Source organism: Trichoplusia ni, chromosome 2 (assembly GCF_003590095.1).
Source record: "Trichoplusia ni isolate ovarian cell line Hi5 chromosome 2, tn1, whole genome shotgun sequence".
Classification (NCBI taxonomy): domain Eukaryota; kingdom Metazoa; phylum Arthropoda; class Insecta; order Lepidoptera; family Noctuidae; genus Trichoplusia; species Trichoplusia ni.
Window position 1 is genome coordinate 9,830,314 of NC_039479.1, and position 22,739 is coordinate 9,853,052.

Sequence of the window (22,739 nt, forward strand, 5' to 3'; positions counted from 1 at the left end):
GGAGAAAATACAACGAAAATTTATACTCTTGGAACCTTAATGGTTTATGAAGATTCCAAGACTCCATTATTATTATATTTCATCGGTTCTTTTTTAAGGCGGGAAATTTTCAGCAGCCACTTGACCTTAAAACGATTTTCAACCGCGATGCAGGATTCTCATCTTTCTTGATGCGACACACGCTTATCGGCTTCCACGTTAAAAACGAGCCATGTCTGGGCTAGTGCGGCATTCAATGAGTTAAATCATTCCGTAGATTATTGCTACTGATAAACTGACAAATCAATATCTGTAGCCTCTTAAAAAGCATCTCAACAGCTGCAGCTGTGCAAGGGTTTGAGAACTTTGTTATCTTATATTGGTTATTTGGGTGCTCTTTAGTGGGTGGGTTTTGCGGTTTTTGTGGGTGGTCTAGAAAACAGTTGCATAAAGCCTGCATCAGTATCAGCAGCTTTAGCCTCGAATAGATTTCATTAGTAAATCAAAAGGGAGCTCCTAATCCTAATGGATATCATCCAGATACAGCATCAGTTTAGATCCATGTCAGCAGGGCCGGATCTAGAGGCCCAGGGGCCCCGAGGCAACAAAGGAGTGGGGGCCCCCTTGGTTCAAGTTGCGAAATTTACCACTGAAGAGCAGCGACTACAGTTACTACAAGGCACCACGTGCTGCTAATCGGCTCGAGCAACCTCGCTTGATTCCACCTATTTGCAGTGTCCGTTTTGATTAAGGAGCAACATCAAAATTAAATCATTTCATGATTACAATTCAGTAGTATTTCGCAGAAGAATTCTAGATTTCGCAGCAAATATACAACAAGTTATACAAAAAGGTACTCAAGAGATTTATTCTATTGTATGTGAGAGTCTAATGATATAGGTATTCGAATGATCATGGGCTGGGTCCTAGGATTCTTATTTCGCGAATTCCCAGTGTGGTCCCTCAGTTCACACGCACATCCCGATTCTGCTATTTACAGCGGTGCTGTTTGTAGGAACAAAATAGCAAATATTTTATATGAGAGCATTTCTTTGGCTCCTCAAGCCTGCCGTTCCAATTAAGTTTGATTGTAGCCACCTGATATCTTCACGGATACTAAATGATTCGATCTTTTCATTCATTTCGATAACTCGTAGTGTGAAGACCTCTACCACTGACCTTTCGATGTGAAAAAAATCTTGTTTCACATCGAAAGGTCTGCCCGTAAATCAAATCTTGTTGTTACTAGATAGTGTGACGTGACAGTGACATGTAGACATAGCGTGTGACGGGGTCATCAACATCATAATACTTACGCTTTGTAACAGAATGGTTCCTTAGCATCCTAAGTTAATCCTTAGTGTTGAGACCCACTCCTTTCATAGTAGTAGCGAAGTGTTACCTTTAGGTGAGCTTCGAGAAGCGAGAAAGGAGTTCAAGATCGAGCAGAAAGTTACAAAATTTCTTATTTGAGCCCTTTTGCGTTATGTTAATTGTGTATCAATAATTTCTTCAAACTGCTTTGAAATCTGTTTCCTTTACAAAAAAAACTTATTGGAGACTTAAACCCAAGATGTATTTGAATTTATTAATGAAATATTAATCAAAGACTTCAAAGCAGCACATTGTACCCGTTCAGAGTATAAATACTGGTAAAACAAAAGAATGGTCTAAGAGTGAAACAATTGATTCATAATTTACATTAGTTGTTTTCAAAATATTTTATTAACACAATTCATTCAATAACACCAAAGATTATAACATTCTCTAACATGAAACCTAAAATAAAATACAATTTTACCTATATGTATTTTACTTACCAATTTATAATCATTCAAACATCATTTCGACTATGAGGTATACAGAATAAATATTTTTTGAAATATTTTTTTTTCACATTATAAGTCGTCAGAAATGTAATAATACTATTCAATATTTATTTATTATAATAAAGTTATAATTTGATTGCGATAGTAGCTATATAATGTCATGAAAGCATTCGCCTTCCGAATAGTTTGTTTATATTGCTCGCATGAAGATCGAAAAGGAAAATAAAACACACAGTATAATCAAGTAGAAACAAAATAATATGGAATGTACAAACCATGTTTATTTACTGATTCCTGGCAATACAATGTTTGTGACTCGCTTTTGAATTTATCAATAGCCACTCGAAAGAGGATAACATTTACAGGCCCATAACAGTATGATAAGGACACAATATATATATCCACTATAACACTGAAAGCTATATAGCATGGTACATAAGCCAGTTAACCTTAACATTCTCAGCGATAGAAATCGGTACACAGTACCCTGGGGGTTTAACGGTTTCATAAATTATTAAGATAACTTGTTTGGACTTAAATTTCTACTCTAACTGTACATTAGTTTCGCCTTAACGCTAAAATAATCTAAAAGTGATATCGTCGGATGGTACGAAGATACGTTCGCGAGGGGGTGTAAACGCGCAAATAATCTGATATGTCGATAGGTGAAACAAAATCATCTCCTGTCACCGAAAATCAAAATAAAAATGCGGTAATAAATTAAGAAATAAATTACGCCGTCATCGCACGGTAGCGTTTATATTATAAAACCATGATTGGGATTCGAAAATAGTGATCGTTATATTTATAAAATTGAAATAGAAAAATTATTTATACAGTTCGCGTCTCTAGGCGCGGTGCGGCCGCAGCATCGAGGCGGCACCGGGCCGGAGATATGCGAAAACATATAAATGATTAACGTTCAAGTAATCAACAAGTACTATACAAGGTGTTATGAGGTGCTCCGAGGCCCTATGCGGGTCGTTTCGCTACCGGCGACGACTTCCCTGTGCGCGACTGAGTGACTGAGCAGATTCTGTAGCATAGAAACTCGGAGCACGGGCGACGGGAGTAAGAGTGTGCTTAATGCGTTTACTGTTTCGTGTAAAGGTAGATGGCGACGATGAGACCGTAAAGACCCAATACTTCGGCGAAAATGAGGATAAGAATCATTCCGACGAATAACCTGGGCTGTTGCGCGGTACCACGGACACCAGCGTCACCAACGATGCCTATGGCGAAACCGGCCGCTAGACCGGAGAATCCTACAGCGAGACCAGCTCCCAGGTGGATGAAGCCCCTGTAAGTACAAACAGCGAAAATGAGTACATGTTGTTGAAAAATAGGCAATTTACATTGTTAAGGTGAATCCAAAAAATAAACTTGACGACATTTTGTATACAAATAATAACAGCAAATTAAAGTTTTACTGATAATCATGTGATAACCAAAGTACGTTCTGAAAACGAGTGTGTCCAACCTACTAAACATTTTATCACATTGTGACATTAATACTGACAAACATTTAATTTGTACATGATACAAGCCGACGTTGTACAAAAAAATAGTCTCGAGGTCAATAGCTATGAGCGTACTACGTCAGTGTCGAAAGCAATTATGAAATGAAAAATTTCCCGAACGTTCAAATAATGCGCAACTACCATGGATGTAATTATCCTTAATCATTCTCAACAGTGGCGTGACTTCGCCTCGAATTGGAATAGATTTTTCCAAGCTATGTGGGAACTGATTAATATAGGTTAAGCTCAATATAATACGTCTGACGTCACCGGTGTGCCCAAGAAGTAGGACAATAAGTAATGAATATGGATTTCTGACAGAAAGCTTTACGTACACCGAAGGAGCTACGGATAAATGAACTTGTGGAATTGCAATATAAAAATCTTGTAAGAGTTATACGAGTATATTGAATAAATTTTGGCTTATCAATTTGATTGATCGTTTGTTATCTACAGAGAGTGGATTCTTCCATATCTCTGAAACCCAAAATGGATAAATATGTTTGTAGTATGGAAAGATCGTTTTATAGGCTAGCTCATACTCATGATATTATTGAATCCTTGCACACACTACACAGTATTTACTCAACTGTGAGAAAGCTTTACAGAAAGGCATCTAAATTTATTAACAGTATAAAAAGAAAGCAGGTTATGCAGAATACTTATGAAATAAAACCAGATCAAATGTTGAACTAAGTTAAATTAAAATAAAAATAACGTCGAGAAACCGTGGACGACGCAGACACCGAAGCTATATATTTGCCTATTGGGGACATAATAGACCAGACTAAGTGAGCTAGACTGCGTCGGGAAGATCCTGGCACCAGGCCAAGATATGTAATACTAAAAACTAGGATACCGATATTGACCAATAAGTTGTCGAGCGCAATGTCTGTTGTGAGAACTATTTACGTAATATTTCGTCTCGATTCAACATTGGTTTGACGCAGCACTGAAATATGTATCAATGAATGAGCTACTTTGGTCTTGTACTGGAATGTATTTCGTAGGCCAAAATACACGCTATTAAAAGTACGCAAATATACGATAGGCTACCGATTATTCCTACAACAAAAATTCTAGGAACAAGCAACTCAACATTTTTCTGTCACAGTTATATTGTATCAAAAGCAACAATGCTTTACTATGAATAGCCTTGCTTATGTAACCTTGTTGAAGTCTAACAGGAAACCAGTGAACCATTGATGTTCGCAAAAAGTGACACTCAATAAAATATTATTTTTGTATTTTTCAGTGCAGGCAATACAAATAAAGTAAGTGTTTATTATTTAAGATCAGGTAGGTGCACCTTACTTTAAAATTATTGGTAAGTCATACCAATAAATAAAATGTCTAAAATATAATTATTGCAAAGCAATATTCAGTGTGTTAGCAACTTGTTCATCAAATACTTTAAAATGTTTTGACATTCTAGAGTCTCAAGTCTAGCGAGTAATTGTACTTACTTGTAGAGGGTGTAGTTGTTGGAGGGTGAGTCCAGGGACCCGGCAATCAGGACAGCTACGACCAGCCCGTAGATGGCAATGATACCCGCCATGACAACGGGAATGATGGACTTCATGATGAGTTCAGGCCGCATCACCGACATGGCGGCAATACCGGTACCTGACTTGGCGGTTCCATAGGCAGCTCCCAGCGCTGGAACATTCAAAGTTCATTTATGAGTGTTGGATGAAAGTTATGAATCATAATGAATGTCTGAGTGTTCAAGTAGCATGTGTTTGTTGGATTTTTATGAAAACTGAATAACCCTGTTATAATAAATTAGCTTCTGTATGAGATCCTATTAATTTAAGAGTAACTATAGGCTTCATAGGCAAAATTCGAAGCAGGTACCCACCCTCATTTTATATTCAAGTAAGTTGAGGGTACCTTTATTCCTTCTCCCCAGGGAGATTGTAGATTCTGCAGCCTCTGTGTACATCCTAACTTTAGGAGGATTAACATTTTTCTTACTCTGTTACTAAGTATGAGGATTTCTTTGTGATTTTAAAGTTGTTCTACTAATTAAACCGAGACCAATCTTTATTCATTAATCATTGTTGTTGCAGAAGTATAATCCTATAGTTAGCTTTAGTTGCAAGATAAAACTTTGATTGCAATGCCACACCCACTACAGATTTGACCTTATTTAGGAAAAATTCAATATTCAGAAAGAATCACAGAGCAGAGTAGGCATATAAAATGGAAAATCCTTATTATCAATTAAGTCACATGATTAGATTTATAAGTACTTGATATAAATCATGTTTTTCATTGCAATTTCGATATTAAAACATTCCATTACATTCTTTGTGCTTTATGCAGGATGCTGAATGTAATAATTAGAATGCAATATAAAGGATGTTAACATTTTATGTTAAGTTGGCAAGTCAATGACATAACCTATATCCTTCAAGTGTCATGTGATCTGATCATTCACACTTTTCCTTGTGATGTTGTACTACACAACTCCATTGTTACTGGTGTTGTAATTATAAAGTATTGATTGTTATCTTTATAAAAACCTATACAAGTTGCATGTACTTGTAGTGGTCACATGCCTTGAAAGCGGATTTTTTCTTCAAGTTGTAATGTTAACTGAATTATATCATGTATTGAAGTTATATTAGAGCATGATTGAATAATATTTAACTTAGTACTGGTTAAGTAAGGACATGAACAGATGACTGGAACAGATGACTGGATCACATGATTGCTAAGTTGGTCATGTGATGATCAAAAATCATACATTTTAGATATTTTGATACTTTTTACTTGAGATCATTCCTGATAATCCCATTGTAATCTTTAAAAGTGTTCTGGACATACCATATTGAAGTAACATTCAAACTTAGTATAAGACTAGTACTTCAATACTAGTCTTGTGAAATTAATGAATTCTTCATGTTTCATTACTGCCAAGTACACAAATAATGGGTAATAACATTCTACATGCCGAAAAGTATGAGTTGTTAGCATAATCATCGGTTAACGTGAGGTTATCATCTCACCCTTACTTGTGGATTTATCAGATCCATGTCTTACAAGCCTTCAAATACTCAAGCAATGAACCCTGCTCATGTTAATTTGTAAGAACCTTCCGTTGAAGTCGATTCAGCCATTAAAACAGTGCTACCAACCGAAAGTGACTGCCTATCAATCACATGACTAATGATTCACATTATGTTCTCAAAAAACAACGCCCCGAAAACCATCCCTTTACATTACCCGAATCATCAAATTGAATCATTCCGTCATGTAGATATATCTACATATTTATGTTGGGATAACGTAAAGAACAAGGTGCGGCTACTACTATAATTAGTGCTCCTAAAATAACCAGATTTGAACTGATTTAATAGAGCAACATCATAAAAATTGTTTACTGCTTGCATTCCCTACATTCTATGATTGAATCTTAAATGCCCGTAACCCACATTGAAAGATCGATAATCGTTCAAGACAGCCATTTCTACAGTAATGGACCACATAAAATACTTACCGCTAAAGATGATAGCAGACGCCGCCCCCATAACTCCAAAGAAGGGTCCGTAAATCGGGTTTTCGGCCGACATTTTGTAGGTTTATTGAGGGAGTATTTACAGGTCCCAAAAACTGTGATGACTATCTGCACACACTCACTCCACGGAACTACTTTTGCACAGACAAATATGGCCCAAGCTTTGCAGACTCGATAGAATGGGTCATATGACGATTGATGTTCAAGGCAGTGCTCGATATGACCTAAGTTCTGATTGGTTTTGCTACGTCACATCCGAAATGCGCGACCAATCCTGAGCTAAAGATCTGCCTGCGCTATGACGTAGAACATTGATGTGGATCGCTGGCCAGCACTTTCCTTGTGCGCATGTACTGTTTAATCTTTTCACAACTTTTAATGTTTCCACCTTACTTGAAAAAGATTTTACATTAAAGATCCCCCAATTTGTTTGATCTAAAGAAAAGTCAAAAAAGTATTTTAAGGCTAAAACTTCTCACGTTAAGTACAAATATACATTTATTTATAAAAAAGTATTCTTTTATCGATCTAGATTTAATGGTGCCAGACTTAAGAAGCTACTAAATGGTATATTTTTAGAACAGTGTGTTGTACATGGCATATTATATTAACTAGCGTTATGGAGAAGACTTTACGTTGATGTTATAATTATTATTGAGGGCAATATTGTATGCACTCATATAACTCTTGCAACATCCAGCAAAGTTTCTTTAGCTTATGTTGAGTCCGAGACTGTAACCATTTTTAATGGATCTTACGTTCCATAATTAGTTTAAATTCAGATCATGCTTGTACTGCGGTAGAACTGATATCTATAATATATAATTGGAAATTATAAGAATTTTGCTATTTCAAAGATTCGTAGGACCCGATGCAAATGAAAGTTAGAAAACGAATAAAGCTAAAAAAACCATCTCACAAGACATAAGGCCTATTGATCAAGTCGACAATCAATAGTATTTTCACACGTAAAGTTGACATTCCTATTTTTTCCATCTTGACAATCATTAAGTTATAACAGTTACGTTCACCAGTCCTACACACAAGAATTCCGTGGCTGTGTGATTTTACTCAATTTTGTTATTTTCGACCGATGTACAATTACAAATTATAAAAGTAGATCCCCGATATCAGCATAAAAAACGATAGGCAGATGTACCTAAGTTTTCGTTAGTAGTGAAATATTTTCCTTGAAGTTGTCATAAAACACATTGCATAAAAATATACATAGTAAACATAACACATTGATTGATTGCATGAAAACAGAATACAAAACAAATATCAAGACTCTGCTAAAATGACGTTGATAAAAGGCGGTTGATATTTGAATTTGGTAATGTTAGAAAAGACCTTTGAAAAGTGGTATTACTTAACTGTCAAAAGTTGGTACTGTTTCTATACATTTCCGAATCCTTTGGATTTAATATTTCAATTTCTTGATGTTTCCGAACGTTGTCAGCTGTCAACCACGTCTTGTCACATGGTTTGGTCTGATGTTTTGTCTCTTTCTGTCTTTAGACGTTTTACATATTTCTGGTTCATTGCAATGCTAAAATTTAAATTGATTTGCGAACCGTAAGTTTATTATGACAGGAGCTGTCAAACCTCACGTTGCCCGGTTGCCCATGCTGCTTGGTCGCAAGTTCAATAGTGTTTCAAAACAAAATAATCATTATTCTGTAATGTGGTGAGAGGTATGAGTGGCTGAATATATGAATATATCTTTAAAGAGTGTACTGCATTAACCCATTCACAATGAAGTTTCATTACAAGGTAATTAAGTAAACTATTTAATAAAGTAGACTTGTTTTGTAGTTTTATTTTTCATCAAACAAAATATGTTTCTTTAAAAAGAGAATTGTTCGATAGTTCTTTTATGTATGTTTATTATTGTTTTTAAAGACTTTGACAACTAACGTAGTGTAGTTCAAGTAAATTATTGAGTTTCTCATTTCATTATCATCATAGAAACACTTGTTATTGTCAACATAACCTTTTTATTTTCAGTTTCAAAATTTACTCGGCACGGTGTACAGAAAGGGAGACATACTGTTTTCGAACGATGGAAACAGTGTTATAAGTCCTGTGGGAAATAAAATTACTGTATACAACCTTAAACAGTAAGTACTCATACTCTTTTAAAATAACATGAAAAACAAATAATAAATTATATTAGATATCACTTAGTTCATGTTGATCAGAAATACAATTGCATAACAGAGAAGTGATCCATTACCTACTGTGACTAAGTCGGAATAGCATTAGGTCAACCGAAGAAATTCATTTTTAATAACTAATATTAATTATACAAAAACTTAAGTTTATTAATAGTAAGAACTTAACTAAATAGTAAGAAAGATGTACCAAATAAATATGCTTAAGAATATTATGTAAAAGATAAACGTTATAATTTAAAATAGTACAATAAAATTGAATTACTCATAGATTGTTAAAAAAAAAAAACATAGTACAAAATAAATTAGGATAGATAAAACTAATATAACCATTAATTAAAGGAAATTATATACAAATACGCAATTCACAACATTAAAATATATCATAATACATATGTCATAAATTTACTTAATAAATAGCATTATCCTCCTCTCTCCTGCTTTTGCTGTGCCAGACAGGGTCCATAATGAGCTGTGAACCTAGTTATAATTTACCACCTATGTAACATTATGGTATGCAATAAAGATTTACTTACTTACTTACTTACTAAGAGACAAGTTTATGTATGATGAAATAAAATTATAAATAAACATGTGTTACTTTTTTAAACTAACACAGTACCAAAATTGGTCTATCATCTGTTGCCAAGCCTCTGCAGCCTTACACTTATAAAGAAAGAACAAGATAATCACTATACTTCCCACTTAATTTGCACAAGCACAATAATAAAACATAAAGAACTAGCTTAGGAAATAATAAAAAAACATGGCAATATTATTATAAAAGAAAACTATTTTCAAATTAAAGTAAAAAATTCAAAAATTTTATATTTCATGAAAATTAACACTGTAAAAAAATCATTTATAACCAATTGTAAGTTTCCAAAGTGTCTGAAATGTATATTGGCTACTTCTTTTATTTTTTTAGGAACAAAAGTAACACATTGGCTTTTGAAAGCTGCTATAACTACACTGCCATTGACGTGTCCCCAAATGGATCTACACTCATAGCTGTTAATGAAAGTAAGTGCATCTTAAGTATTTTGAAATTATATGTTTACTAGCTGCTGCCCGCAACTTCGTCCGCATGGTTAGTAGAAATTGTGACTATAACTTGAGATTTAAACTATCCTATCTCTCAAGTTGGATCGAACTGCACATGGTGTGCGAATTTTATTATAATCGGTTTAGTGGTTTAGGAGTCCATTGAGGACAAACATTGTGACACGAGATTTATATATATTAAGATATTGAACAAGAAGTTTTCAATATGATATGCTATATATGCTTCTTCTTCTAACCATACACTAATGTGTTACCATTCTTAAAAATGTTTCTATATTCAATGATATGTTTAATTGTAAGTTTGCATTAAGTAAGACCATGGGTGTGTTGTTTCCTACAAATGCTTGTTTCTATAACATTAAAAACAAGCATTTGTACTAAACATTAAATTCATCTAAATCATCATCATTCACTAAGTTTATCTCATTAGTATGATGTATCTTATAACTAGTTAGATTAAGGGATGTGCAAAACAATATAAGCCATCATTTTAAAGACCTGGAAGTAAAAAAAACATATACATATCCTTGCTTATTATAAACATCTTTTATCTTGTTCTAGAGGGAGAGGCACAGATGATCAGTCTTCTAACATGTACTGTGATACACAAGTATAAGTTTAAGCAAGAAGTCAATGCTGTCAAGTTCAGTCCCGATGGCAAATACTTTGCGGCTTGCTGTGATGATACAGGTACTGTGTTTTATTTCTATGCTGTTCTTTCAAATTTTTTTGATTATATACATTATAGAGTGAAAATAAAATATTTAGTAAATGTAAATGAAATTAAATGTAAAGTAATGGTAATTTGTAAGTGAAAAATAGTTGCAATTCTGTGCCAGGCCCAGAACATATTATTTTTCTAGTTATAAATGCAAAGCGAAAGTGCACAATTTTTCGTTTATTTTCGTAATTTGTATAAACATACATGGAGAAATATTTGATTTCATTTCGAAAAAAAAATGGTGAGCTACAAAGCGACAGTCCTGTGTCTTATCCATAAGTTTAGTATACCATGAATTGATTATTTATTCCAGTATTCATAATGACTGCACCCTGCACATTCACCGGCGAGTTCCGTTCCTTTATTATGAAGAGAGTCTTCAAGAAATCCAGAGATCAAGTCACTTGCTTAGACTGGTCATCATGTTCCAAACTCCTTGCTGTCGGCTCCAAAGACACTACAACAAAAATATACACAGTAGACTACCTAGACAACCTCAATATGTACTCCATGGGTGGTCACACAGACAAAGTTGTTGGCGTTTTCTTTGAGAAAAAGAGTTTGGACTTGATAACTGTGAGTAGGAACGGCCAGGTGTGTTTATGGGAGGCTAATATTGATATTGACGATCTGGTCGTGTCGGACGTTCAGATATCTCATAGAAAGAAGCGGAGGTTACAGAAGAAGGAGGAAAGTGAGGATGAAATTGATGAGAAGGCGGTTATTGAGAAGGATAAGGAATATGTAAGTATAGTAATTAGATGGTGCGTCTTTTCCTTTGATTTATCTTCGATGAAGCGAGCCCTTTTCGTTTGGCGTTATTTTTGGGGTAATATAAAATTTTAAGACACGTAAACACACTTTGTTTCACACTGAAATTGTTTTAAAATAAACATAAAAATAGTTCAGTTCATCCTAAGATTTAATACTTCTTACACAATCAAGGAAAATGGTGGACATAATGCCAGACATTCATTTGATTACCTCCACAAAGTGATAAACTTTGCCTCTATAATATTTTTAAAAGTTTCAGAGAGTACTGTCTTTAATCCTATTATTATGATTAATACTGATGCAAAAAGTTTATTTTCTTTTCCAATTTTTGTGAACCTAATATTTTTTTTACCACCTTTCACCTTTAATTCTTCTCATATTCCAGGAAAGTGATGATGAAGAAGAATTAGTCAAGACAGAGGTGAAAACAGAAGACGATCAGAGACTGTTGTACAAGAAGTTGGGCCGACACTACATAGGAGATGAGATAAGGAGGGCGCATCACAAGGTCAAGCTGACCTCCGCTCAGTACCATAAGGAGACTAAAATGTTGGTCACAGGTAAGTTCTGACTAAAATGGTAAATTTAATGCATATTTAACGATGTAAAGATTAACAGTTACAGATAGTATAACAAATATTATGTGAAAATCAATAGCGACTGTTTTTTCAACACTGAATCGATTGGAATCACAAATCATTATTTTTTGTATTGTAATCGATATAGTTTCTAATGTGGAGAAAGCAATCGATTTAGTTTCAATGAAAATATCGATTAGATAATCGATAAACCTCCGATTATTTTTAAATAAAATATTTAAAATTGCAGGTTTTTCAACCGGAATATTCTTCTTGCATGAGATGCCGGATGTGAATCTTATTCACACGCTGAGTATATCTGAACATAGGATTAGCAGTATAGCTATATCTGCACCCGGTGATTGGATAGCCTTTGGCTGTCCTAATATTGGACAGTTGCTTGTTTGGGAGTGGCAGAGTAAGTCAAAATATATATTTTAAACTAGTGTCAAGAATGACTATAGTGTGTGATAATCTTAACGAAAAATATATTCGAGTTTACACTGTCCCATTGCTGTGAAAAGCCCTCTACCTGGTCCTATAAAACGATAACACCTCTACGCTCCTCGGGCCAGTCCATAGTTATAAACATATTCGTCTTAATAGTTTTATCGCACATTGTTGAGAATAGTCTCAACAATGTACCATTACACAATAAACCATTTATTTTTGTTACACATAAATAAGTTCTTACGGAAATAATAAATAAATAAATGCAGACAACATTACATACATTATTCTGAACCCAAAGTAAGTTGCTAAAGCACTTGTGTTATGGAATTCAGATACAACGAAGGTACCACAAACACCCAGACCAAAAACATCACAAATTATTATATTACAAGACGACTTATTAATTAGTGTAACAAGGATCCATCTCAGTATAAGCTGTGCACAGCTCTGATTTTCAGATGGCACCTGATTTACAACTTAATACAAAGATTAACTTTATTGACTGTCAATTTTTCTTAATGTCGTTTTAAAGAACGCCGCTAGTTTATAAGTCCAACTTAAGTGTCATTATATCTTTTTCTGTCAAGTATTTCTACCCCTTCTTAGCAAGTTTCACTCTTATAAGCTGCCATTAATGAAACTATACACAAAAATCAACTTTATTCACCACCACTAGAACTCTTTTTCCCACAGGCGAACAATACGTGATGAAGCAACAAGGCCACTCGCTAGACATGACTTGCCTCGCGTATTCCCCCGACGGTCTCTACATAGTGACGGGCGGCTACGACGGGAAAGTGAAGGTGTGGAACACGACCAACGGCTTCTGTTTCGTGACCTTCAATGAACACAAGTCATCAGTGACTAGTATTGTGTTTAGTGCGAATAAGAAGTTCTTCGTGTCAGCTTCTTTGGATGGGACAGTGCGGTGCTATGATTTGACTAGGTGAGTATCATATGATTTTTTCAGGCCAGTGGCGTGTGGTCCATAGAGACAAAAAGACATTGCCTTTTCCGTATTATAACCTTATTGTCCATAAAATGAATCAATGCTATCTGTCGTACACTGTCTAAAGTATAATGAATAAAATTTACCTTTTTTTTGACATATGACTGTAAAGACATCTCAAGATTTCTCTCAGTTTGAAGTACATAGTTCAATAATATAAATCTGAAATGAATATAATTTATTTTTTATGCAGAAAATAAGTAAACTTTACACAAGTAGGGTCACCACGCCAAACCCACAGAGCGCTACGTGTCGCATTTTTTATCTGCACGTAGTAAAAGCATTTGTGAGATCCACGAATTCTTGTCCTGAGTCTGGGAGAGTGACTTGAATGTTTGTGAAACTCCCGATGTCACAAGGATTGAATTCCTTAATGCTGGAGTCGTTTTTCTTTTTAAATAGCTTGTATGATATGACGCAGCCCCTTGTCCCCGCAGATACCGCAACTTCCGCACGCTGCTGTCCCCGAGCCTGGTGCAGTTCAGCAGCGCGGCGCTGGACGCCAGCAGCGAGCTGTGCGCGGCCGCGGGGCAGGACGTCTTCGACATCTACCTCTGGTCCGTCAAGTTCGGCAAGCTGCTGGATGTGAGTACATACTACTGGGTTGATTACGTAGATACTCCACGGTAAAGGAATAAGTGCAGTTGTAGGCTGTAAGAAGTATGGAATAGAATGTTGTACTTCTTGGACTTCATTTGCGCAATGGACTTTTAATATTAACTGATGAGGTTTCATTTCAAAAATCTGCTAGTCATTTTTTAATGCCTTATTTGCGCCAAACGCCATATTTGCCTCTTAGGAAGAAAAACTCCAGTCACTACTTTTAGAATTATAGGCATCCTTTTTTTTTCGAAATACCTACATGTTGTCATTCTGACAATGATTTCTGGGAAACCATTGTGAATAATTATAAGATTTAAGTTTAAAAAACAATTGCAGTGTCATCATCATCAGCCATTATTCGTCCACTACTACAGTGCTACCATTGCCAACTTGCCTTCTTTTAAAAAAAACCCTTACAGAAACCTAATTCATGTTTACAGCAAGCCCGTTAACTCGTGTGTATCATTTTACTTTATTTATACCCAAACAACAAACCACCTTTCCCAATCCCCAGGTACTAGGAGGCCATGAAGCGCCAGTATCGTGCATTTCGTTCAGCCCGACGCTGGCGAGCTCGCGCCTGGTGTCGGCCAGCTGGGACAAGTCCGTCAAGATATGGAACTGCATCGAGACCAGCGCCGAGTGCGAGACCATACAGCTGTCGTCGGATGCTCTGCAAGTTACCTTCAGGCCGGATGGGGAAGAGGTGAGGGCTTTTTGGAAGTAACTCAAGATGTGAAGTGAATCAAAGTTAAAACAACCTTAAAATAAAAATATAAATAAATATTTTTAGGATTTTTGGATAAAACTTCAATTTTAGCTGTTACCCTTACTATCAATTCGGTAAATCTGGTCTAAACTTCCTACAATCCACGCAGAAACGATCTCTCTTCCATAATTTAGCGATGATGTGAACTCATATTAATTTGTCCCGTTTTATCCTTCTACCGAGAACATTATATGTTTGGAGACCACTGTGTGTTTTCCTTCACCTATACCTTCACCTCCCGTATTTAATTCTTCTTTGGCTGGTCTCAAAATTAAAAGAGAATTTCATACATCCTTTCAGATCGCAGTATCAACATTAGACGGTAACATAACGTTCTTCAACGTCACCACTGGAGACCAGACCGGCTCTATTGAAGGCAGGAACGATTTGGGATCGGGGAAGTCTGATACTGATCTCATTACCCCTGAGAAGATGCTAAAGACCAAGTAAGTTGTCGAATTATATTTTATGTAATATGGCTTTTGATCAAATATATCCAAAATATGGTTTATTTGTGATAAACTATATCAAAATCGAAAACACATATTTTTTTAGTTAATTATACCTGCAACAGAGTAATTAAATTAAATTAAAATATAAATAGTTTTTCCATAAAAAAAACTACGCTGGCGGCAGAAGCCATTTTTTTGGCAATATCCTAGTTCAGATTTACATCATTGGCAAAAAAAAAATATATCGAGATTGGCTTAGGAGCAGTGACCATGTAATGTTGTCTTCGGAATAATAGCGATATTACAGACATTTTTTTATTAATATACTATATTGTGTAATAGTTTTCCTTATCCAATATTCCACATTCCTTACTCTTTCCAGAGCATTCACAACTATATGCTACTCAGCCGACGGTTCCTGCATACTAGGCGGCGGTAACTCCAAGCACGTGTGTCTCTACAGCGTGCAAGAGTCCATACTTATTAAGAAGTTTGTTATCACACAGAACAGGTCTTTAGATGCTGTTAATGTGAGTATAATGTTGTTTCGTTTTTATGTATTGATTGTAGTCGTGATAAATTCAGATTGACGCTCGTGTATACTGAGTTTGTTGTAAAGACTGAAAGCATAAAATCCTTCAGAAGTAATGCAATTTAAGTCTGCGATAAATAGTTAATAGTTTCCAACCGCACACACTTGTGTTTGAATCTCTTTGAATACATATACAGTTAGGTGGTTGGAGTCTTAGTTGTCTATCATACTTTGCAACATATAGTTACGTCAATAGTTTATAAAATGACTAGAAAAAAGTTTTTGATCAATCTAAACCTATCCCCCACCAAACCTGAATCTTATTCTACGATACATTTCTCTTACAGGACTTTATAAACCGTCGCCTGATGACGGAGTTCGGCAACATGGCGCTGATAGAGGAGAGGGGGGATCTGGAGGGCGGGGACGTCAGCGTGAGGCTGCCCGGCGTCAAGCAGGGCGACATGGCCGACAGGAAGGTTAAACCTGAGGTAAGTTAATAATTATGATATTGTAAATCCAACAAGACAACCAGACGAAGACGAATGATTGGAACCGGACTCGTCTAAATGTCAAGCTCGGATGTTTAGCTCTTAAGTTGGACTCATTAAGAGGTCCTTCAAACTAATTGTGAAATCCAGTGCTAAATGGGCCATAACAAAATTCAAAATTTTCTTCAGCAAACACGATATGCAAATGGGTTGATGCCTCCAATACGGCAATACTTTTATTCCTTTCCAACTGACCCAGCAAATGGTGTTTTGCCATGAAAAAAAATCCTTGGGTGGCTGAGAAATAGCAACACGAGAATCGGTCAATCCGTTTAAGAGGAGCTTAACGACAAACATCGCGACACGAGAATTTTCTATATTAAATAAAATTTACTCTTCCATTTCATACAGGGTCTATCTCAATATTTTTTTATATGTACATTTAAAAATGATTACCTTTTTGTGTTCTTTATTTCCTTAGGTGCGAGTCCACTGCGTGAGGTTCTCTCCCACTGGCGACAGCTTCGCGGTGGCCGCTACCGAGGGGTTACTCATGTACAGCCAGAATGCTGGCATTGATGGAACATTCAGGTAACAAATAATGTGACATGGTATAGGTACATACATTATAAGTTCACTGATTGGTAGTGATTTCAAGTGTAATTACCTCACCTTGGAATAATTTATCTTTAATTTAACATCTACTTAAAGTTCAATCATTGATATGTATAGGGCGGGGTCGCAAGTCCCCCGTTCGACTCGCGACACCCCGTCGCCCCCGTAGTTGGAAAATCTCAATGATGAAATGAAAGTTACTATAAAAATATTATATACTTATGATATATTAATTAATGTATAATATCGATTACATTTCACAATACACCATCAAATTTCATTTTACTACATACAAGCTACACAAAATCCTCTACCACAAGTTTACCTACCCATTATTTGTTCAGGCCATACCGTCTAGAAGCAAGTTCAACCCCATACGCAGTAAAGCAGCTGCTGTCGCAAGGCGAGTGGGGCTCGGCGCTGGTGGGCGGCCTGCAACTCAACGAGCTGGCCGTCATACAGCAGTGTGTGGAGGCCGTGCCACCTGCCGACAGTGAGTACAGTCTTCAATATCAGCTATAGAAATTGATGACCGACTTTGATCGCGTAGAAATGTTTATCGGCTGATTTTTTTGTATTTTCTATATACATAGATATATGTATGTTTTGAATAAGTATCTTGCCGATTCTTCTCCATTCTGGAACCGCGCACCTGATTGCACTAGATTATAATTTAACTTTTAATCTTTAACGTATTTATGTATGATCCGATTGATGTGGTATATTGAACGTTACATAGAGCTAACAACAATACATTAGAGAGCACCATAGTTGAATCGGATAAGCCGTTGCTGAAAATACATAAACAGACAAAAATGTATTTTGTTTTTCTCTTTATTTCGACTTCCTCCTTATTGTTCGGATAAAGGCTGAAACACGTTTCTCATATTTTTTGATCATCTAAAACTATTTCTACTTCCAGTTAACCTGACAGTATCCAACCTGGACGATGACTACGCGGCCCGGCTGCTGGGCTGGGTGTCGCGCCTGCTGGAGGACAGCCGCCACCTGGAGCACCTGCTGCTGTGGGTGAGGGCCGCGGTCACCGTCAAGCGGAGGAAGTTCCCTCACAGCGTACTGCTGGCGCTCGAGAAAGTACTCACGGTTAAATATTCGCAGATTAGTAAGATGTGAGTATTGGAAATAGTATTTTTTTGTTTTCTATAAGTACTAATATTATAAAGAAGAAAGATTTGTTCGTTTGTTTGACACGCATAGGCTTCGAAACTACTGGTCCGATTTGAAAAATTCTTTCACTGTTGAGAAGTTACATTATCCCCGCTGAACATAGGCTATATTTTATTTCGAAATATTAGGGTTCCGTAAGAACATTGCGATATTGTAACCCAAGGTGTTAAAACTTATATCATTTAACCACGCGGACGAAGTCGCGGGCAACTGCTAGTTGCTAATAATAATAATATTTATTGTCATATATTATGTAAGCAGGTTGTCAGTTAGATATGGTGCGGAGATCAGTTAAAATATAGGTAGGTATAGGTATAGCTAAAATTAATAATGAACAGAATACTTATTGTAATGTATTTGGCAAGAAAGAATTGCTTGATTTGAGCTCATGTTTTTGGGAATTTTATCATTGCTCGAAATCAGAAATTTCATGACTATGATTAAGGACTACGTGTCCGAAACTGGAATTTTAAACCTAAAAGCGTGGTTGTCAAGTCTTGATTGACATTTATTAAATAAGATTTTGTCCAGTAGTGTGATAAAATATAAAAAATAATTAAAACGCGGTGAATATGTAGAATATAAAATATTTGTATAATATAACTTCATATTATTATAAACACTTTTCTCCCTGCTGGTGTAGGGTTGTTACACTTTCAAAGCAAAGTCAAATTAAAGATGAAATACTTTATCTTCGTAATATCAGATTATTCAACGACGTTAGTCATTTTTAGTTCAGACATGTGGTACAGTTCGCAAGACATTTAGTTAATTCTCTTAACACCAAAATTTATTTTATGTCAACAATAAAAAAAAAATCTTTTCATTCTTAAGTTTAAAATGTAGTTGGCCAAATACCTTTAAATCCATTAATAGCGTTGTGGAGGGGCGGTTAAAATGTATAGATTTGTATTTTTCTGTCTGTACACCGATATATCATGCATCGTGTCGGTTGTAAGATCAAGTGTATGATAACATGACACGTTCTCTTTCAAGGCCGTCACGATTTATTTATGGAGGTTTCAGTAAAACTTCCAGACAGGTAATGATTTAAACTAAAAACGATCTCACGATCGTTAATACGTTAAACCCGTAGGACAAGCAATTGAAACACGATATCTTGTTCCGATCCAGACTGACTTTATGCATGGGCCTTAAATGTCATATCCCCCGAGACAATCATTAAATTTATTTGCGGGAGCTGTTTTATTAAATAAAAAAATAACGATAAAAAAAGAACTGACATTTGTACCTCCTGTGTTTATTTGAATGCCAATACAATAAGGCATTTTTTAGAGAAATCAAGATATAAGAGTTCTATAAGAACTTACGCAGGGTCCAACTGGGATTGGTTATAAAAGATTAATTCTTCTTCTAGACCCCTGAGGAAATGGATGTTAATCTCCATCTTTGTCTTTTACCCTTGTCCTGAACGTTTCAATCCCAAACGGCCGAAAAATATACTTCCTATAATGTTACTATATTTTTGCCGTTTTAGAGTGTACGTGGCTTAAGCAGCAGAGCGCCCATTTAATTGAAATAAGAACACCAATATTCAGCTTACGCTAATGAAAAGTAAGCAAAACATAATTCTGTCCCTTTGAAGAATATGAGAATTACTAATATACAAGATACACACTGTTTTGTGATAACAATAGCCTCCCAGGCAAAATTAATACTTAGTTGTTTCATGAGATTAAAGAGAATGTAAATATGATACATCAAGAAAATTTAATTAAATTTCTTGCTCTATTTATGATTTAAGCCTTAGGGGGCATGAAATTGGCTTGCAAATTAGATGAAATAAAACATTATAGTGTTTCATTGTGTTCTCTACTGTTATTATTTACGAGAAAGTTTGTACCGATGTCTGTTACTCTTTGACGAAAAAACTTCGGAACGGATTAGGACAAAATTTGGTACATATATAGTTTATAACCTCTATTAACACATTGGATAGTTTTTAGTTCCCGCGGTATCATTTTCGATTCTTAGCGGGCGGAGCGCTAACAACCGCGAGTATTTCATTAACAAAGTGGACGTAATACTAATCTAGAATACTAAAAATTAAAAGCTATTTAATTACGATCCTTAGTTTTCATTACATCTGTTTTATTCGAATCTTTCGTTGCCGTCTTTCGCGTTTAGATATGGCTGAGAACTGATTTATGTTATCAGATACATAAAGATAGATCGGTAGATAGGCGTTCATAGTGTTACCTACACATATTTTTAGTGTTGTGTCATACAACAGCTCAAATATTGAGGTTCCATTATGAAATTATGTTTTATTATTATTTGTAATTTTTAGTCGACTTCAAAAAGGAGGCGGTTCTCAATTCAATTGTATTTTTTACTTGTTACTTGGGCTGAATTAACCGATTTTGTTGAACCGTTTTTCTTAACGTGAAGCAATTGATTTTAACACCTTAAAATCCATTGCTTCAGGTTTATAATGACTTGAATTATCCTGTTTCCTGTGTCAAAGGAGTCAAAGGTTCTATATTTTCGTCATGATATTGTAGTGTTAGATAATGCCAACATAATGATTGTATTGTGTGACGTCACGCTACGTAATAGGCGTCTATAGAGATCACGTTCCGCCTCAGATGACTCTTAAAATTAGCACGTGACAAGTCAGCTGGCAATAGTGCGCGAATAAACGAAATCAGCTGAGTGCGGTTTGAACGAAAAAGAACAAATCGTTATGATATATTTTTCTTGTAAAGAATTTATGATTTTGAATTGATTAAAAGCTATTTTATGGTTAAAAACATAATTATACATATTTTAAGGGAGTCGTTTGGGTATGAAAATTGTTTAATTGTTTTAAGTACGTTATTATACGAGATTAATTATTAATCGTCTCTTTCTAAAATATTAATGGCAATTTTTTACACACTTTATATCTATAAGAAAAAGACGACTGTACTTAGGATTTTAATCTTTGATCAAACAAATGCTTGTCCAACGGAGATAATATCCACGACACCCCTTACAGTGGGCTAAGCGTTATGACCTTTACTACTCGGCTGTCCGTGCAGTCGAAATTTTTTAATCTAATAAGGAAAACTATGCTAGGCCACAATAAAGTTATCGTTCTACTGTAGTCTTAGTTTATGCGTAATCGTGATTACAACATTAACAATGAGGTACCACACAACTACACATCTCCTATATGTATGTAAATTGGATTCTTGTGTCACGATGTTTGTTATCATTTACCGTACTCCTCCGAAACAGCTGAACCGATTTTTATGAAATATTCTACATCGGCTATTATTTATTTTTTATACCTAATTGGTAAGAGTTTTTCACCCCAGCGTTTTTTTTAAATTCGTGTAGTTTTTCTTCTATACTTACCGAAAATTCCCTAGAAATAATTTATATGACCAAATAAGGTTTGCTGGGTCAGTTAGTTTGCTTAAAAAAAATGCAGTAGTTATGTGATAAGATAACGTCAGCTGTTTGTCATTACGTAAAATGGAATCGAGGTCACAAGTTACTATGGAGATCTTGTGACGATTCATCATCGGTTTGATTCCAAAATCTGAGATAAGAATGGTCTAAATGCAATGTAATATGAAAATCACGTTTTTGTTTTCAATACTATTATAACAGCCTGTCACAGGCAGTGACAGAACTTATAAATGAATGTTTACTTAGCTCTTTATGTAAGACTACAGCGTTAAGTGTACGTTAACAATTTTTCTGTATATTCCAATTTAAAGAGTTTGAGATACAATCAATCTTAAAAGGGAAGATTTAACACGTCTTAAATTGTTATTAACTGATGTAACGGTTTTGCTCACGCGTATTTATCGGGAGTGCAACTAGTTTCGGTTTCAACCGGAGTCCTTAATCATGAGCTGACGGCGAAGCCGCGAAGTTACATCATTTAATAATGAATCAGTCTCACGATAGTTATTATAAGAATCTTAAATTGTATTCTCGTTTCTTCTCACCACATTTATTAATTGAGTATCTCTCACCATTATTCTTCTTGCCACCCAATAACTTGTAAAATAAAATCTCTCTTACTCTTAAACAAAATTCTATGATTTTGCCCCGTGTTAATAAGTAAACTCGAACGACTATGCTGATAGGCACCATCTTTAGATTTAATTATTCTAATCTTTATTTATCTTTGTACACAGATGTGACTTCAACAAATACACAATACGATGCATCAAGACGGTCGGGAACTTAGCGCCTAAGATGGATGTCGACGAAGCTATGGACAGTGACAACGAATCCAGTGGCAGAGGAACATTCTCAGATTCTGATTAATGTTTAATAAAATAATTCTATAAAGTATCTGTTTTATTAATAACACCATCTTCTGACAATACAACAGCGGTCCGTAACGCTGTTGTATTGTCAGAAGGAGAAATTGGATTAAATTGGCATAATTCGTATTCTCGTAAGCATTTTGGCAACAAAATAATTGGCCCGTAAATCTGC

At 35.4% G+C, this 22,739-nt stretch overlaps 2 protein-coding genes across 2 annotated transcripts; one reads left to right on the forward strand and one right to left on the reverse strand.

Moving 5' to 3' along the window:
• Positions 1-2,045: 2,045 nt before the first annotated feature.
• LOC113506850 (V-type proton ATPase 16 kDa proteolipid subunit) lies at positions 2,046-7,053 on the reverse strand. Its single transcript, XM_026889689.1, has 3 exons — positions 6,834-7,053; positions 4,795-4,987; positions 2,046-3,108 (listed from the first exon to the last, which is right to left on the reverse strand). Exons 1-3 carry the CDS (start codon positions 6,904-6,906, stop codon positions 2,901-2,903), a joined length of 474 nt encoding a protein of 157 aa, XP_026745490.1. The 5' UTR covers positions 6,907-7,053; the 3' UTR covers positions 2,046-2,900.
• A 1,377-nt stretch (positions 7,054-8,430) lies between these two features.
• LOC113506819 (periodic tryptophan protein 2 homolog) lies at positions 8,431-22,589 on the forward strand. Its single transcript, XM_026889667.1, has 17 exons — positions 8,431-8,624; positions 8,859-8,971; positions 9,954-10,048; positions 10,652-10,780; positions 11,125-11,555; positions 11,971-12,145; positions 12,414-12,581; positions 13,310-13,562; positions 14,063-14,210; positions 14,743-14,934; positions 15,298-15,443; positions 15,832-15,979; positions 16,329-16,472; positions 16,954-17,063; positions 17,432-17,580; positions 18,010-18,217; positions 22,433-22,589. Exons 1-17 carry the CDS (start codon positions 8,607-8,609, stop codon positions 22,563-22,565), a joined length of 2,760 nt encoding a protein of 919 aa, XP_026745468.1. The 5' UTR covers positions 8,431-8,606; the 3' UTR covers positions 22,566-22,589.
• Positions 22,590-22,739: the final 150 nt, after the last annotated feature.

Excerpts from the sequence above, each read along its gene's own strand:
- LOC113506819 (XM_026889667.1), top strand. Across the intron at positions 15,444-15,831 it reads GAGAAGATGCTAAAGACCAA|AGCATTCACAACTATATGCT; the intron begins GTAAGTTGTCGA and ends TACTCTTTCCAG. Across the intron at positions 17,581-18,009 it reads GGCCGTGCCACCTGCCGACA|TTAACCTGACAGTATCCAAC; the intron begins GTGAGTACAGTC and ends TTCTACTTCCAG.
- LOC113506850 (XM_026889689.1), bottom strand. The coding sequence starts at position 6,906 with ATGTCGGCCGAAAACCCGATTTACGGACCCTTCTTTGGAGTTATGGGG. Across the intron at positions 4,988-6,833 it reads GTCTGCTATCATCTTTAGCG|CGCTGGGAGCTGCCTATGGA; the intron begins GTAAGTATTTTA and ends TGAATGTTCCAG. Across the intron at positions 3,109-4,794 it reads AACAACTACACCCTCTACAA|GGGCTTCATCCACCTGGGAG; the intron begins GTAAGTACAATT and ends TTGTACTTACAG.